The sequence below is a fragment of the Formica exsecta genome, unplaced genomic scaffold (assembly GCF_003651465.1).
Source record: "Formica exsecta isolate Colony F162 unplaced genomic scaffold, ASM365146v1 scaffold223, whole genome shotgun sequence".
Taxonomy (NCBI): domain Eukaryota; kingdom Metazoa; phylum Arthropoda; class Insecta; order Hymenoptera; family Formicidae; genus Formica; species Formica exsecta.
This window is the reverse complement of record NW_021849528.1, coordinates 485777-501249: the sequence shown is the minus strand read 5'-3', so window position 1 is coordinate 501249 and position 15473 is coordinate 485777. Positions and strand designations below refer to the sequence as shown.

Genomic DNA, 15473 nt, shown 5'->3' with positions numbered 1-15473 from the left:
TCTCTCTCTCTCTTTCCCTCGTTCTCTTTATAGGTATATACACATATACATAGGAGAAATGTTCGATTTTCGCCTACGACAACTCGACAGTTATCGAGCGTTCATCCCACGCAGCCACCGCCTTCGCGAATTTCGAGATCTCTCTATCGCGCGCGCGTAACGCCGTCTCCCTCTCTCTCCCTCTCTTTTTATCTCCCTCTCTCGCGCGCGCGCGCGCTCTTGCAAATATATGTGACGCGACTCTTTGCTTATCTATCTCGTATACCCCTTTCGTCTCGGTTTAACCCCGCCACCTCACGCAACCCTTCTGTCGTTACCGCGAGAGATACACACATCCACGTGTACCTCGTCGGTACTTACCGTTCCTACATTTCAATTTTCCTCTATGTATGAGCATATATGTGCGTGTATGTGTGCGCGCGCGTACGCTTATATGATAGATGCACGTTTGTATCAGCAATTCATCTGCTCGACCGAGCCACCTCCACATATTTGACCCTCGGGCGAAGATATTTTCTCTACAGACATATAATAGAATGCCGACTTCATTCATCTAGAATGGAGGGTGAATGTTATATACGAAATATAATATTGCGAAGAGATGATCCTCGATGATTAAATATATTTTCATATCAAATGTACAACAATTAAATTTCGAGATTCGCTTCGCATTCCCGAACGTTTGATCCGTTTGTGCTGCCATTTTAGGGGATTATTCACAACTCAATACTCAACACGTGGTGCAAGTTTTAAATTATTTGGTTCAATAGTTAATGAGATACAGTTACGCAAAGTTGTGTTACAAAATTTTGTTTAGAAATCGGTGTAATAGAAACAATGCGCCAACATTAAATCCTGCGTTAAATTAGTGAAGTCTCCAACAGAAACATTACAAATGATTCAGCAAGCCTAGTCCTCTGAAGCAAGCGCTTTCAAAATTTAATTCACGTTTTTTTTTTTTTATGTCATCTGTATCTTCGAAACGTTACTCTTATGCATAGCTGACTCTTCATAGGCTTGTTGAGTCTTTGTAACGTTTCTGTTGGAGACTTCTCTAATTTAACGCAGAATTTAATGTTGTCAAGCGTTCCTTCCATTACACCGATTTTTAAACAAAATTTTGTAACACTACTTTGTGTGACTGTATCTCATTAATTATTGAAACAAATAATTTAAAACTTGCACTACGTGTTGAGCATTGAGTTGTGAATAATCCCTTAAAATGGCAGCCCAAATGGATCAAACGTTCGGAAATGCGAAGCGAGTCTCGAAACCTAATTGTTCGACCGTGTATAACTCAGCTATCATAATATTTCGATTACAGTTAGTCCTATTCACAATTTGCTTGATAAATAGAGATGATCTTCCTGCAGCAATGTTATATATTCTTTCTCAAACGATTATGTAAACATTATTTAAATTCTTTTCTGCAACTCCATCACGAATGTTTAAACAGGTTTTATTCAACTTCGGCTCTTTCTCGATAAATGTTTACTCTATCGCATGTTTGCGTATTTTATTTCATTCTGTCCTTTAGTCGTGTAATAGATTTTCATGTCTCTCTTGCATATTCAAGAGAGATTTATTCTCTTTCTCCTGTTAATGAATATAAATATATATATATATATATAATAAATTTACATAACTTGCAATATCTTGGAAAAACTGGTGGTCATTTAATTTAACTGATTATTGTTACAGGGCTATGCTATTGTCAGGAGGAGATGCGGCCTGGACAGCTGGAGACACAGAGAAGATTCGACTGAGTCGCGAGGAAGACCTCTACAAGCAAGAAATGATAAGGCTGGAAAAAGATCTCACGATATATATATATATATAAATGAGTAACATTTCTCTTCCTTTATTTTACTACATTATTCCATTATTTACTTCAATGCAACTATAATTTATAATTTGCTACACACTGAAAACGCAATCACAACATATCAAAAGGATGAGTGCGTTCATCCGTAGCCTGTGATTGTTTATTAACCGTGCTCTATATATTCACGCGCTCTGAGCACGTACAAGCATGTGCGTGCCCTATTAATCACACACGATCACTCACAACCGTGCTTCCGTTTTTTAATCTTTTATGCATCGGATATCATCAATCGTCTCACAAGCTTTCACAAGATTACGATTTCTATAGAAATTGCATGACGAATGAATGGTAAAGAACGTCTATATAGATAGAAAATTTATTTTCTAAACCATCTTTTTTAATCGCGATTTCGGATAACAATCGGGACGGATTGAATGGAGAGTTAAATTATTAATCGGTACAAGAGTTTGATTAAAAATCATAAAGAAAGGAAGAATTTGAGGTCAAATAAGAAAGCTCGAGCTTTTTTCTTCCTTTTTTTAAATGATTAAATGTTGAGATTTATACATTGTTTTTCGATGGAAATGTGCTGGTCAAGGCACAGATCAAGTATTCGCGCGCCCCTACAAGACAGGATTATACTATTATTAGAAGGCTCCATTCTTTCTGAATTTAGCCACGATATTAAACGCAACGTTAAAGCTATTTTGGGCGGATTAAGACCAAACTTTCTCTGTTATAGACATTTCCAGCGTGGCGCTATTTTTATTCCATAATAATGTGTTTCGTGAGTTATGGATATGACGTGGTGAGCGACCCGGTCGATTGTATCGCGAGCGAACGCCCTTAAACAGGACTAGAATCAGGTTACACACCTGTGTCGAAATATTCGCGCATTTTAGTGGCGTATGACGCAGATGCTTGGAATTGTACACGCAAAAGAAAATTAATTAATTGTTTCCGTTTGGAGCTAAAGTCTCTCTCTCTCTCTCTCTCTCTTTCTCTCTTTCTCTCATTATACAAATAATTTCTCTCCGTATAATCGTTCTGTGTTTCCAGGATGCCTATTTAGCGAAGACATATGTGATCCCGAGGCGGAAAAGTGCTTTGACGGTAATAGCATTGTATGATTAATTTTAATTAATAAATTAATAGCAAAGTGCAAAATTCTATCTCATTGTCAGTCCCAGCTTCTCTTTTATCTTGCGATATACGGAGTCAAACAAATAATTCAAAATTAATTTTACGCGAATATAAAAGTTTAACAGATAAGTCAATTATTAACACAATCATGTGAATGGCATTAATATAGTATATATATTCAGTAGATTTTTATTTTATAATCACAATGCTTCATATTGATATCGTTCTTTCAGATCTTGCGTTCGGCAAATGTATACCTCGGTATACCAATTTAGAAAACGACGATTTATATCGGTAAGTTCTGTATTTATAACAAAAATTAAATTCTAAAATTGGAATATATTTTTATAACATCTACTTATTATTCGCATTGAAATGTCTCTCTCTCTCTCTCTCTCTCTCTCTCTCTCTCTCTCTCTCTCAACTCTCTTTCAAATGTTAACCCGATATACACGAGTGCAATATATTTGAATCAAGTACTCATTCCGATCGATTAATTTTATCGCCGGGTAGTCAAACGGTTTCGTTACTACGTCTTTATCGTCTTTATTATCGTACATTTACATTAATCCGTATTTTAGCGCGACCGACACTTATAAAATCGATGCATTATATAACATCTATTTTTTATATTATGCAGATATAATCTTGATACCGATGAATTGGAGTTATTAAGACTGCAGCTGGAGAAACTAGAGTCGGACGGATATAAATGGAAGCATCCCTTTACACAATGTATTATGCAAACGTCGCTATATAATCTCCGGCATGGGTACGTCACTGTGTTGAAGCTAGTAATCATGATAAACGATTGCACTAACGAATTAAAATTCATCGACTTGCGCGCAAATTAACACATACGTAACTCTTCGTAATTTTAATTTGAATATGAAGATTTTAAAAATGTTATTTCTTTTCCCATCGTATAAAATTTTTTGTCTATTAATTTTATAATATCTTTAAAATACAGTAAATATATTAACTCATGCTAATTTTGTTTAAATATTCCAAGTAGGAACTATTATAAAAAACTTGTATGCGGTGGACAAAAAATATCATTTTCACGTTTAATAAAATTTATGAAAAACAGCTTACGAATCGTATCATCAAGTATCGTTTAAGAAAATTTAATTCGCCGAAACTTTTCAGGCGAGACGATTCCCCCGATATTCGTCTCTGTGAATACTTGAAGAAATCTAGTCTCGACGAACAAGATGGACTTATTGACAAGGTTGGCGTAAATCATAATCCAGTTACAAATATTATAGTTTTGGTTCATATCGGTATCGTGAACGTATACATATTACCGGTCGCGCGCGAAAAATAGTTTCTCCTGTCAATATCATCGATTTTCTGATAGCGATTATCTCTACCAAAAATATCCTATTTCCCACAATACAATATCGCTCTGATAGTCAGCCATCGATTTCTTTTTTCCAGATAATTCCAGCGATCGCCATATTAAGAATATCTACGGACAATGAGAACCCCGAGAGTAATTTGGCCGACGCTCTATATCGCTCCGCGGATATTGAGAACAAGTATGTTTCATCTTAATCAAAGAGAAACCGATAATAACAACCGATTATAAATTTCTATCTCATTATAGGAGCGTGTTACAATTCCTTAATTAAATTCATATTTCTCCTTTTACAGAAAGCGCATCTATTTAGTCAATTTTTTTGTTTATTTTATATTCTATTGTGAATATATACAAGTCCGAAAAAAGATTAAATAAAAGAATAAATTAGAAAGATTAAATAAAAAGTGTGAATTGTTATTAATATATATATTATATTATAATAATTGTTATTAATTCATGAATTATAATATTATTATAATATTATTACAATATTATAATTCATCGAAATTGAAACAAAACGAAATAAGAAACGAATTTATTTAATATATGGGACAAGAAACCTGATGTATATATACGATATATTTACGTATATACTGTATATGTATATTTACGGATTCAATTTTTCTTCTAATCTTATCGTATTTTTCAAGCAGGTCACCGACTTTCTACGGCGAACAAGAATTACTGCCGTATAATTGGGAATCCATCGGACCTGTTTACAGATCTGAATATACAAACTGGCGTACCGATAAGAGCGAGCCGTCTTCAGACAACGATGAGGAATATAACGAGTACGGAAAGTACTCGCCGAATGACGTAGGCGAGCGATTGTATCCGCGCAGGATGCGTCGCTACAGCTTTGTCGACGGATACAGAAATGATGGTATCGAGCCGCTCATGGATCTGGGAGACGAGAGATTGCCCGAAGACAATGACGACGTGCAGCTCTTGTCTGCCGACGAGTTTGAATTTTTGCCAAACGAGAAATCGCCGGATTACACGTTGCTAGAACTCTCTCCCGACAACGAGAGAAATGATAGAGAAAATGAGATAGCGTTTTCCAGGAAATATAAGCACCGGAAAAAACCACCGAGCCTTGAATTTCTCAATTTCGACGCATCAACGAGGCTGAATAACGAGAAAAGAACAATGATCAGACGCGAGGACGAGGATATCGATTACGAGGACGGCGGAGCTGACGAAAATAATTTGGCAGAGATCGAGGGATCCGACACTTCTTCGAAGATAAGCGGCATGTACACCGAAGGAGGAGTTGTGCAGCCTTTGAAACATGAAGCTGACGCGAGTGGTGAGTTTATCGCGCTTCATTAGACTGCCTGGACATTTTAACTTTTTGCTTAGCTGAAATGTACCCGGTTTGTAGGAACTTTGTATGATGAGATGTACGACAACAATGACTTGAATGCACTTCTAAGGCGAGAATTGGCTGGCTTCAAACGCAGAGAACGTTTAGATGTTAAGAAACCCGGACCGTTATTTTCAACGAATAATTACGCATTTAAAACTCAATCTCCGCTTAGTAAGCGAACCTAATATTTCTATACATAAATGTAGATTTAATTGTCATCTTGCGAACGGTTTTATCACTTTTAAGCGATCTTCATTAAGTAGTTCAAAGATAAAATTGTTGATAAGATGAAGCAATTATTTCATTTAAATAATTATCTAAATATTTTGATAACAGAAAACATTGTTTAAAATCATGCATTACGTTTTACAGTTTCCCTTGACAATGATTATTCCGCGTCGGACAATCAGGATGTAAGTGTAACTGAGCCCAAAATTTTGTCCACATTAGATTGTAGGAATTACATCAGCATTATATTTTAGGATAACGAGATATATGCACCGTTAACGAAAAAAGAACTAGGCGATGTGTACAAAGCGAATGACGACTCGCCAAGGACTTATAAAAACGTTGATCTGGATTACGTCTATATCGAATTCGAGCAGGCATTTCACAAATGGCTCGAAGGAGAACACGTGGTTGCCAAGGTAAAAAAAATAGCGCTATTAATTCCAGAGTTATAGAGAATATTTACAAAAAACATAAATAAAATTATAAATAGCGCGTTAAACTTTATGTGAACCTTATGTAAATTCTTTCAGGTCGAAGAATTGTTAGGATTGCCCTCTGGGACTTTGAAAGATACACGAGTAGGCCGCGCAGAAGTAACATTCAAGGTTATCCAGAACGACAAAAACTATAATGCTACCGATGTCGCCAACAATATCGGTACGATATAATTTACATATCCTATTTTTTTACGGAGATTCCGAAAATATTATAATACAAAAAATACGACGTAAATGTAAATTTACTTTTGTTTGCGTCCGATAATAAGACGTGTCGTATTTTAGATAACATACGTGGCAAATTACAAGAAGTACTAGGAGTCAGAGTCATTCGAGCGGGTATAGGCAACAAGGTATATTCGTATAAACATTTCTTTCCGAAAAATAGATTGAATTTAGCATGTACACGGGATATCACCATATCAACATCACATAAACGCATCTTCCTACAGGCTAAATTACCGGCCACTCTAGAGGTAGCCAGGGAAAATGAAATGAGCTCTAGCTTGTTCGGTGCGTTGGTGGCTGCTGGCGTCGCAGCCACAATCGCGGCCGCGGTGGTCACGCTGATAATCGCGCGTCGCCATGCAAAGTGTCGAGCGAAGCTCGCCGGATTGACTACCCCGGACCCGGAGGCGTCCAAGGACTACCAAGACCTGTGCAGGGCGAGGATGCAGGCGAAGCAGCCGAGCGAGAAGGTGGAATCGCCGCGTATCACGAGCCTGTCGCGCGAGAGCGAGTCTAATAATCTGCCTTCCAATCGCTCCAGCACGTCCTCTTGGGGTGAGGAGCCTACCCTCTCCAACATGGACATATCTACTGGTCACATGGTTCTCGTAAGTATAAAAATTAATTAAGAGTCAGAGAAAAGGCGAGAAAGAGAGAAAGAGTAGATACATATAGAAATTCGAAATTGTACTTGCAGAGTTATATGGAGGATCATTTGAAGAACAAGGATCGCCTGGATCAGGAATGGGCGGCGTTGTGTGCCTATGAAGCCGACCCGTCATCCACGGAGATTGCAGAGAACGAAGCGAATATCCAACAGAATCGTTCCGGCGCGGCACTTCCCTACGATCATTCTCGGGTAGTTCTGAACGATCTTGCGAACGCTAATAATTCCGACTACATAAACGCTTCCACGATCGTAAGTAACTCCTACGATATCATTTTTTTGTTCGGCCATTTCTTCATTGTATCCTCCTGAAACTTGCTCGAAATTAAATGTATCGTAACTGTGTTTCAAATAATTCGCAGAACTCCAGAAAATGATATAGGAATAAATGTCGTCGTTCTTTTTGATTCTTAGGGCATGCGTATAACAAATGGAGAGATTAATATTATAAAAAAGAAAAACAAGTGTATAATATTTTACAAACCAGGATTCAGGAGGATATCATATTATTTCATTACATGAGAAATTCAATATGTTTGACATACAAAAAAAGAAACTATTCTGATTACTCCAATATGCGAAAATTGCGAAGTAAAACTTGTATAAGAATAAAATAAATATTTTCGTTTTCACGCGATAACACACATTGCTAAAATACGTACGACATTCGATTTTCTGGCCGCCGCATTGCAATATAAATGTAGAAGTCGGTAAGTCACAGTCGAAATGGGCATGTTGAATTGATCGTTTATCGCAAAATCGCAATTCACGGCGCAATTTGTCAGGCTAATGCTTGCGGTAGATATCTTTTTTTTTAGTGCATCACGTAATCGTAACACAGCGAACGAACTTTAGCATGTTTTTATTGATGAGCAAGCCTATATTTTTCAATTGCACAGTTGGCGATGTATGGCCGTATTATTGTTCACCCGATATATCCCCGTATCGTAAATGGAAAACCTGAACAAAAAAAAGTGGAAAGTGATGATAAAATGAAAACTCAATTGGAATCGTATCGTTCGATACGCACGATTCTTCTGCTGTGAAAACATACGAGGTGTTGCATAAGTAACCCTGTTTGAAATCGAAGAAAAATAAGATTACGGCTTCTGAGACATCAAGTATGAAATGGATTAACTAGATTGATCGAATTTTTCGTTTTCTCGACACAAGAATCACATATAAAAAAAAAGTAACGAATTTTTCGATTAATCTAATATCGTTTACGATGCGAAGTGTTTATCGGATACTATTCTCATCGAGGCCATAATATCGTGATTCGGAAAAAACATTGCCAACGAAATAAAAATTTTCACATATAGTAAGAAAACTAATAAATATTTGTGCAAAACTTGATTTAGATCCATTTATTCGTTTAAAAGTTATATTTACTAAAAATTGTAGAAAAATATTATCTGTCTCTCTTTCTGCAAATTACTCCTTTGTTTTTTTTTTTTTTTTTTTTTGCAGACGGATCACGATCCCCGGAATCCGGCTTACATAGCCACGCAAGGGCCGCTACCGCAGACCACGGCTGATTTCTGGCAATTGGTTTGGGAACAAGGCAGCGTGGTGATCGTGATGCTGACGCGACTCACCGAGGAGGGCCGTGCCATGTGTCACCGTTACTGGCCCGAGGAAGGATCGGAGCTCTATCACATCTACGAGGTGCATCTGGTGTCGGAACATTTCTGGTGTGATGATTACCTGGTGCGCTCCTTCTATCTCAAGAATTTGCGCACCTGCGAGACCCGTACCGTTACACAATTCCACTTTCTGTCCTGGCCGGAAAATAGCGTACCGTATTCCACCAAAGCTCTGCTCGAGTTCCGCAGGTTAGCGTCGATTTCATTGTCTATTATTAGAAAAATTTTATCTTGTTATTATGCAATTTATTTTGGAAATTATTATGCATAGTCTACATTATTAAGAATTTCTTGTAATTACTATTTATTAAAAATATTTATAATATTGTGAATCCAAGAAGAATATGTACAAGGATAATTTTTCTTTTAAAATCATATTTCGGTTTTTTTCTTATTGTAGGAAAGTTAATAAATCGTATCGTGGAAGATCATGTCCGATAGTCGTGCATTGCAGGTGAGTGTGTGTATAATTTATATTGTTCAAAATTAATCGATAGCGATCTTTATATTATGTGATTCTTCTACAGCGATGGAGCTGGACGAACCGGTACTTACTGTTTGATTGACATGGTCCTAAATCGCATGACGAAGGGAGCGAAGGAGATCGACATTGCCGCTACTCTCGAGCATATTAGGGATCAAAGGCCCGATATGGTTGCTACAAAACAACAATTCGAGTTCGTCCTGATGGCAGTGGCAGAGGAGGTGCACGCAATCCTCAAGGCTTTGCCGGTACCGTCTACCGAGAAATCCGCCACGGCGAGCGGTTCCTCGCCACCTGCAAAATCGGAACAGTGAAACTAACGCTGGTGATGCGCGATTTCAACCCTAAACAGTATAAAGAGATCTGGACGTTTTTATTCTAATGGACTTGACAAGAATTTTGTCGATTCCTTACATTTTTATAAATAAAATTGAAAAGGTTTCATTTTTTAAAATAATTTTTGAAACTGATACTTTTTCACGATTTGACATCGATATAAGTCCAGATATATTAAACAATGATAACATTTTGTACTATTCAGGGTTAAAATCGCAGTCGAGATGCAAGAGGTAAGAGGTATCTATTCCATTTATTTCGATGTGTCACGGGAAACCTATACTTTTACTAGCTGTTTACTACGATGTACCCTATCGAGGAGTAAAGAGCGAATTGATCGGTTTTTTTCTCAGTTAGAATTTTCTACACGCTCGGTACTTCCCGATTAATGCACCCTTTCGCGTGTTATTAGTTTTAGAGTGCACCAAAACGTCGCGAGCTTCTTTCATATTTCGACTACTGTACTTATTCTCCGAAGCGCGAGAGAAAAATGATAATCGACTTGAACTCCTAGAGCACGAGAAATATATAAACGTATAACCAAAGTTTGCAGTTTTAAGTTAAGTGCAATGTATAAGAGGAGAGAAAAGTAAGAGCGAGAGACTTGAAGAAATGTATTTATATTAAGGCAATCTAAAGTATGATGCATTATTTTTTTCTTATCGCTACTCTATAAGATGATACCGTTTTATTATCATCGCATACATCCCTTTCTGCTCATTCAGACGCGGCCTATTTCAAGGATCAAGTACCTGTAGAGAACAGACAGACGCAACAGACCGATACAGATCGGGACACGATTTGTCATCAGAGGCAATATACAATATATCAACGACTGAGCTCTATTACTGTGCGATCGATCGGTGATACAACGGAACATTTTATACTAGTAGAGTCTATCTAGCACTTTGTTTAGCGTTAAATGCGGCCGTTTGAGATTGCAGAGCTTTAATCGTTTGATACAAGGATTGCATGCAGTATTAATAATTGTGAATTTAACATGATCAAACTAGCTGCGTTTAACATTAAATATGTGATATAAATACAGATCAGGATTTTCATTGTCCGTCGACAAAATGTATGGTATTATCTTTCAAAAGATGTCAAAGGTAAACAAAAGGGTCTTTTATGGAATATCTATAAAACCGAGAAATTATATCGAATTTTAATAATTTAAAAAATGTATCATATCGGCTCAGTCTTTAATCGTGGTTAATTAATTTTATTTGTATCGCGAAACATACATTTGCATAATAATCTGTTCTTGCGTGTACATATATAATTTACATGTATACCTCAATTGAATTGCATTAATGTGCCCTTCGACTAACGTGCTTTAAAATAGCTTTAAAACTTTGGATAAATCTTTCGATTCGGAGAGATAATCAGTAAATAATAATCAATCACAGCTAAGTCAATTGCGTAATACCAAAATATACATACGTGAGCACAAATCTATTTTAGTGCAGCAGATCGAAACAGCACAGTTTTATCATCGTCTTTTAAAAAAAAATTAATATATTCTACATATTTATTTTTTATAGAGACGAATTTTTTGGATTATTCGAAGTGTCAAATGTATATCGAGTTTTTGTTACGTCGCGTCGGAGAGTTATTATGTTTAAAGTACGCGTGGATGATCGATCGAACAGCCACAAATTATTACATCAATCCGCGCAAGAAGCGCCGATATAATTGTGCAATTTAAGCAACATTTTACTTTTCGAAATTGTTGTAAGAAAATCGGCTTGATGTCTTAAAGTTAAAGTGTCGTGTGTGCGCGATTGTTTTGCTGGAGAATTATATATAGCTTAATGAAATGGTGCAGATTATACAACGTAAATATATAATTCACGCTTGGGATATTCAGGCGTATTATATCAGGGTTTAATACTGTGTTTAGCTATTCGAAACTCGCATTATATTGCGAGACTTTTATTGTGATTCGATCGTTTTATTTTTTCCCCGCAAATGTATTCTATACATATCCATTTAATGACGCATCTACTCGCCGAAAAGAATTAATTTTTGAGAAAGTAAGAGGACAGTCTATCTTGTTTTAAATGTATCTTTGAACGACGTTGCGAGAAATTGATCGGAGTTGATATTGATTAAGAATTAAAGTTTCGCGAGCCTATGTAATTAATTAACAGTATTGCGAATATTATTTTCGAGAGAATTTCAGAAGGGGCAGAAGCACTGATGTACCTTGAAACTGTGTCAAACTTCGCTTGATCACTGCAACTGAGTTTGATTAGCCTTCTTTAGTACCGACTCACAAAACAGATTCTATATTTTTATGTAAAGGGATGAATCTATATATTAAAAAAATGAAATGATATAGTTATATGTATAAATCTATACTATGTTATCCCCAAAATATAATACTATATACATGTTGTAAAATAATAAATCGATCTATGTTCAAGCCATGACCGCGTTTACACTTCTCCCGTTGAAATCTCTTAATGCGTATATTATATTTAATTGCAATCACGTTTTACGATATTATTTAGATTTACAAAATTTTACTAAGAAAGGGAATATAATAAAATGCATGCATATATGTGTACCTATGTATAATAATTAATATTTATTATTAACGATAACACAATGTGAAATAAAGTCAAACCCTTTTATTTTGGAATCAACTGAAGTATCCCCTATATTCTGGATTTTTTCTTTCATCTCCATTCTTTCTCAAGAACTTAATTATTTGATTGAATTGTAATATACCTCAAGTTTTATTTTGGCGATATGTGCTTGACAGTGTCTCAGGAAATTCTGGATCCCAAAATCCTTTTCAGAAAAAAAAGATTATTTTATATAATATCACACACACACACACACAGAAGCGATGAGAAACAAATTAAATATACCTTCTGGTGTACTCGGTCTCTCGTACTTGTGCCGATGCCGCGAGCATTGATTCTTCCGCTTCTGCAATTCATCCTTCGACAGCAACAGATTCTTGTAATACTAAAATCACATACAAAATTATAAACTTAATACTTCTTTATGAAGAAAAGTATTTGCTTTTTGTATACATATTTTATGTAATTATATTAATATTACTTCTTCACATTCCCAACAATCCCAACCATTCAGCTTTGCTCTGTCAGCTTTGCATCGCATGTTAATTTGCTCTGAAACATTTTCCTTTCTCTGTAGCAGCCTGCAAGTAATATTTTTATTAGATATATGTAAGAGAAATTTACATTTTACCAAATATTAAATAATATTTACACGTCAAACTTAGTCAATGATGCTTTTTTTACAGGTGGCTTGTTCTCTGTATCATCCAAATTGAAATCATCTGTATCATTTTTGTTTATAGGTAGCTTGGCAGGCAGGTAAAAGCTTTCATCTTCATAGATAAAGGCATTATTTTTTTCAGCAATATTTTGTACCTTATTTGTTATCGATTGATCTTCCTTTTTAATTTGAACATTGGTCTCGCTACACATTTTTATTGGCAAAAGATTACTTACATTAACTTTATCTTTTAGTGCATTAACTACAGTATTAGTCATGTTTCCAACCAATGACTTATCATCTTCCATTTCTATAGAAGTATGTTCAGGTGAAGAACATAATGCAAAATCTATAGTATCTATCATTATTTTTGGTGCAATACTAGAAACAGGATCATAGCATTTATATTTATTTGAAGAACTTTTTATTGTTTGCTTTGCAGAAGTTTTTCTTTTGAGTCTTAAACGACGCGTAACCTTAGATGTAATATTTCTCTGCGTAGGACTGATCTCTATTACATCCTCAAAAGTTTCATTGATATCTGCGGCATTATTTTCCGTAGCGACAGATGTTTTTACTATAGAAATATCTTCTATGGATTCCTGTTCTACTTTCGGCAATATACTGGCTGGCTTACTGGCTTTCTGTACACTTATTTTCTCGTTACACTTGATTGGATGAAATACTAGGCGAGATTGCTTCAATCTTTTTCCATTTGGTAGAAATGTGGTTTCCACATGTTGTGATGTACTAAATTCTAATTTCTGATTATATTCTGAAGAAACTTTTTCAGAACTGCGATGAGTCTTCATGTCTGACATTAAATTATTACATTCCAATACTAATTTAGGTGAACGTGCGAATTTCTTTACAGAAATGCTACCAGTCTTTAGACATGTCCTGGAAAATACTGGACTCCTTGGGGCGCTTTCACTGTCGGTATCTTTGCATGGAGATTCTCTCGGATGTGGAGGAGATTCGTCTCCCGTATTGGATTTAAGATTAACAGAATCTACATTTAATGTATCTAATTCCAACAAAGAAATACTTTCTTCTTGTGTGATAGTGCTATTATTCAACTGTCTTTGAGATATTTGTTCATCTTTTATTTCTGTGCAAGGTTTATCAATCTTCACTAGGGATGAAGAGTGTCTACAAAATGGATAATTGGTAATTATCTGTGAATTGTGTTGTAAATATTTTTTATTCGTGATTTAAATTATATAAATAAGATTAAAAACCTACACATTGCACTGTTCATATTTCTCCTGTAATTTTATGTAATTTCCCCATAAATCTGTAAAAAAGTGGAAAAATTATTAAATAAATTATTTATATCAATTCTGCATAATCTGTACAATTCAAATATTTAAATTTTTGCGCGCTTAGTTCTTAGTAACTTTCGCTAAGAAATTTCTAAGTTTAAAACAGTTATCAATAATTTTTGTCAGAGGGCGCGGATAATTGTTTTAGTAACTAACTAGTTGTTTTGTAGCTCAGTTCAAACAATTGATTACGGAGAGTGACAAAATTTCGCGCTATTTTATACTTAGTTTCTTTCATTATTTCGAGAGGGCGCAAATATCTGTATAAAAGTTTTCCAAAGTATATATATATATTTATATATCGAAACAATTTATCATACAAAAGTTCACAAATTCAATGCAAATTGAAAAATGTGTACGAATTTACGCGAGATACTGCAAAAATGATATAATTGCTAATTTTAAAATATTTAGCTTGCACTTTCTCTCTTTTTATCTCATAATAAAGCAACAAAAATAGTTGGAGCATTATATGTTTATACTTACTTTGATACTGCTGAAATGCTTCCTGCAAAATTCCCACATAGCTTTCTATCGCTTTTCTAGCAGTTTCATCATGTATGAGACAGTTGAATTGCAGAAATGCTGACATTATCGGACCACGCTTATCGTTTCGGAGCAGCACGTATTTTTCTTAGTTTCTTCAGCTAATGTTTGCTGTGCCGATTAAATTTTTCCGACAAATTATCCGAATAAAATGTACACTTCTTTATGTATTTTCACTATCGGTTTCACTTAGCTATATGATCTTCAACATTTATTTATTTACATACATCACACATCTATGCACTCGATACAATCCGCCATAACAGTTAACCATGTAGCATACATGAGATATGAGACGAAAAAAGAAATTCAGGACCGTCTGTCCCAAAAATCCCAAGGGTCCCAAAGTCTCAATGGGGAATTTTAAAGGATCTTTCTAAACTGTATGGAAAAGCAAAGATGTATCTATCATAAGTATTTATACAGCTCTTTCTCTCTCTCTCTCTCTCTCTCTCTACGTCTGTCTCTCTATAATCTTATTAAAATTTCATTTAAAAAATAGTTTCTTTAATTATTAAATACCGCATTTTAAAAGAAAAACATATATATATACTTTGC

The 15473-nt window shown here is 35.4% G+C and overlaps 2 protein-coding genes across 5 annotated transcripts in view; one reads left to right on the top strand and one right to left on the bottom strand.

The window, feature by feature from the left end:
• Nucleotides 1–12211, top strand: part of LOC115235499 — a 17782-nt gene extending 5571 nt beyond the window's left edge. The window contains exons 4-20 of one of the 4 annotated variants that reach the window (XM_029807344.1): nt 2885–2938; nt 3202–3262; nt 3609–3740; nt 4118–4199; nt 4409–4509; nt 4985–5640; nt 5716–5871; nt 6073–6113; nt 6183–6347; nt 6462–6588; nt 6714–6781; nt 6881–7264; nt 7354–7575; nt 8028–8033; nt 8794–9158; nt 9370–9423; nt 9497–12211. In XM_029807344.1, the coding sequence (XP_029663204.1) occupies nt 2885–2938; nt 3202–3262; nt 3609–3740; nt 4118–4199; nt 4409–4509; nt 4985–5640; nt 5716–5871; nt 6073–6113; nt 6183–6347; nt 6462–6588; nt 6714–6781; nt 6881–7264; nt 7354–7575; nt 8028–8033; nt 8794–9158; nt 9370–9423; nt 9497–9767 (2945 nt within the window). In that variant the 3' untranslated portion in view covers nt 9768–12211. Of the gene's footprint in view, nt 1–2884; nt 2939–3201; nt 3263–3608; nt 3741–4117; nt 4200–4408; nt 4510–4981; nt 5641–5715; nt 5872–6072; nt 6114–6182; nt 6348–6461; nt 6589–6713; nt 6782–6880; nt 7265–7353; nt 7576–8027; nt 8034–8793; nt 9159–9369; nt 9424–9496 lie in introns of all 4 variants that reach the window. The other 3 variants (XM_029807343.1, XM_029807347.1, XM_029807345.1) reach the window with 3 other exon arrangements.
• On the bottom strand, nt 12048–15372 carry LOC115235500. Its single transcript, XM_029807348.1, has 6 exons — nt 14856–15372; nt 14290–14341; nt 13036–14196; nt 12865–12964; nt 12669–12768; nt 12048–12588 (listed from the first exon to the last, which is right to left on the bottom strand). Exons 1-6 carry the CDS (start codon nt 14959–14961, stop codon nt 12527–12529), a joined length of 1581 nt encoding a protein of 526 aa, XP_029663208.1. The 5' UTR covers nt 14962–15372; the 3' UTR covers nt 12048–12526.
• Between the last annotated feature and the right edge of the window lie 101 nt (nt 15373–15473).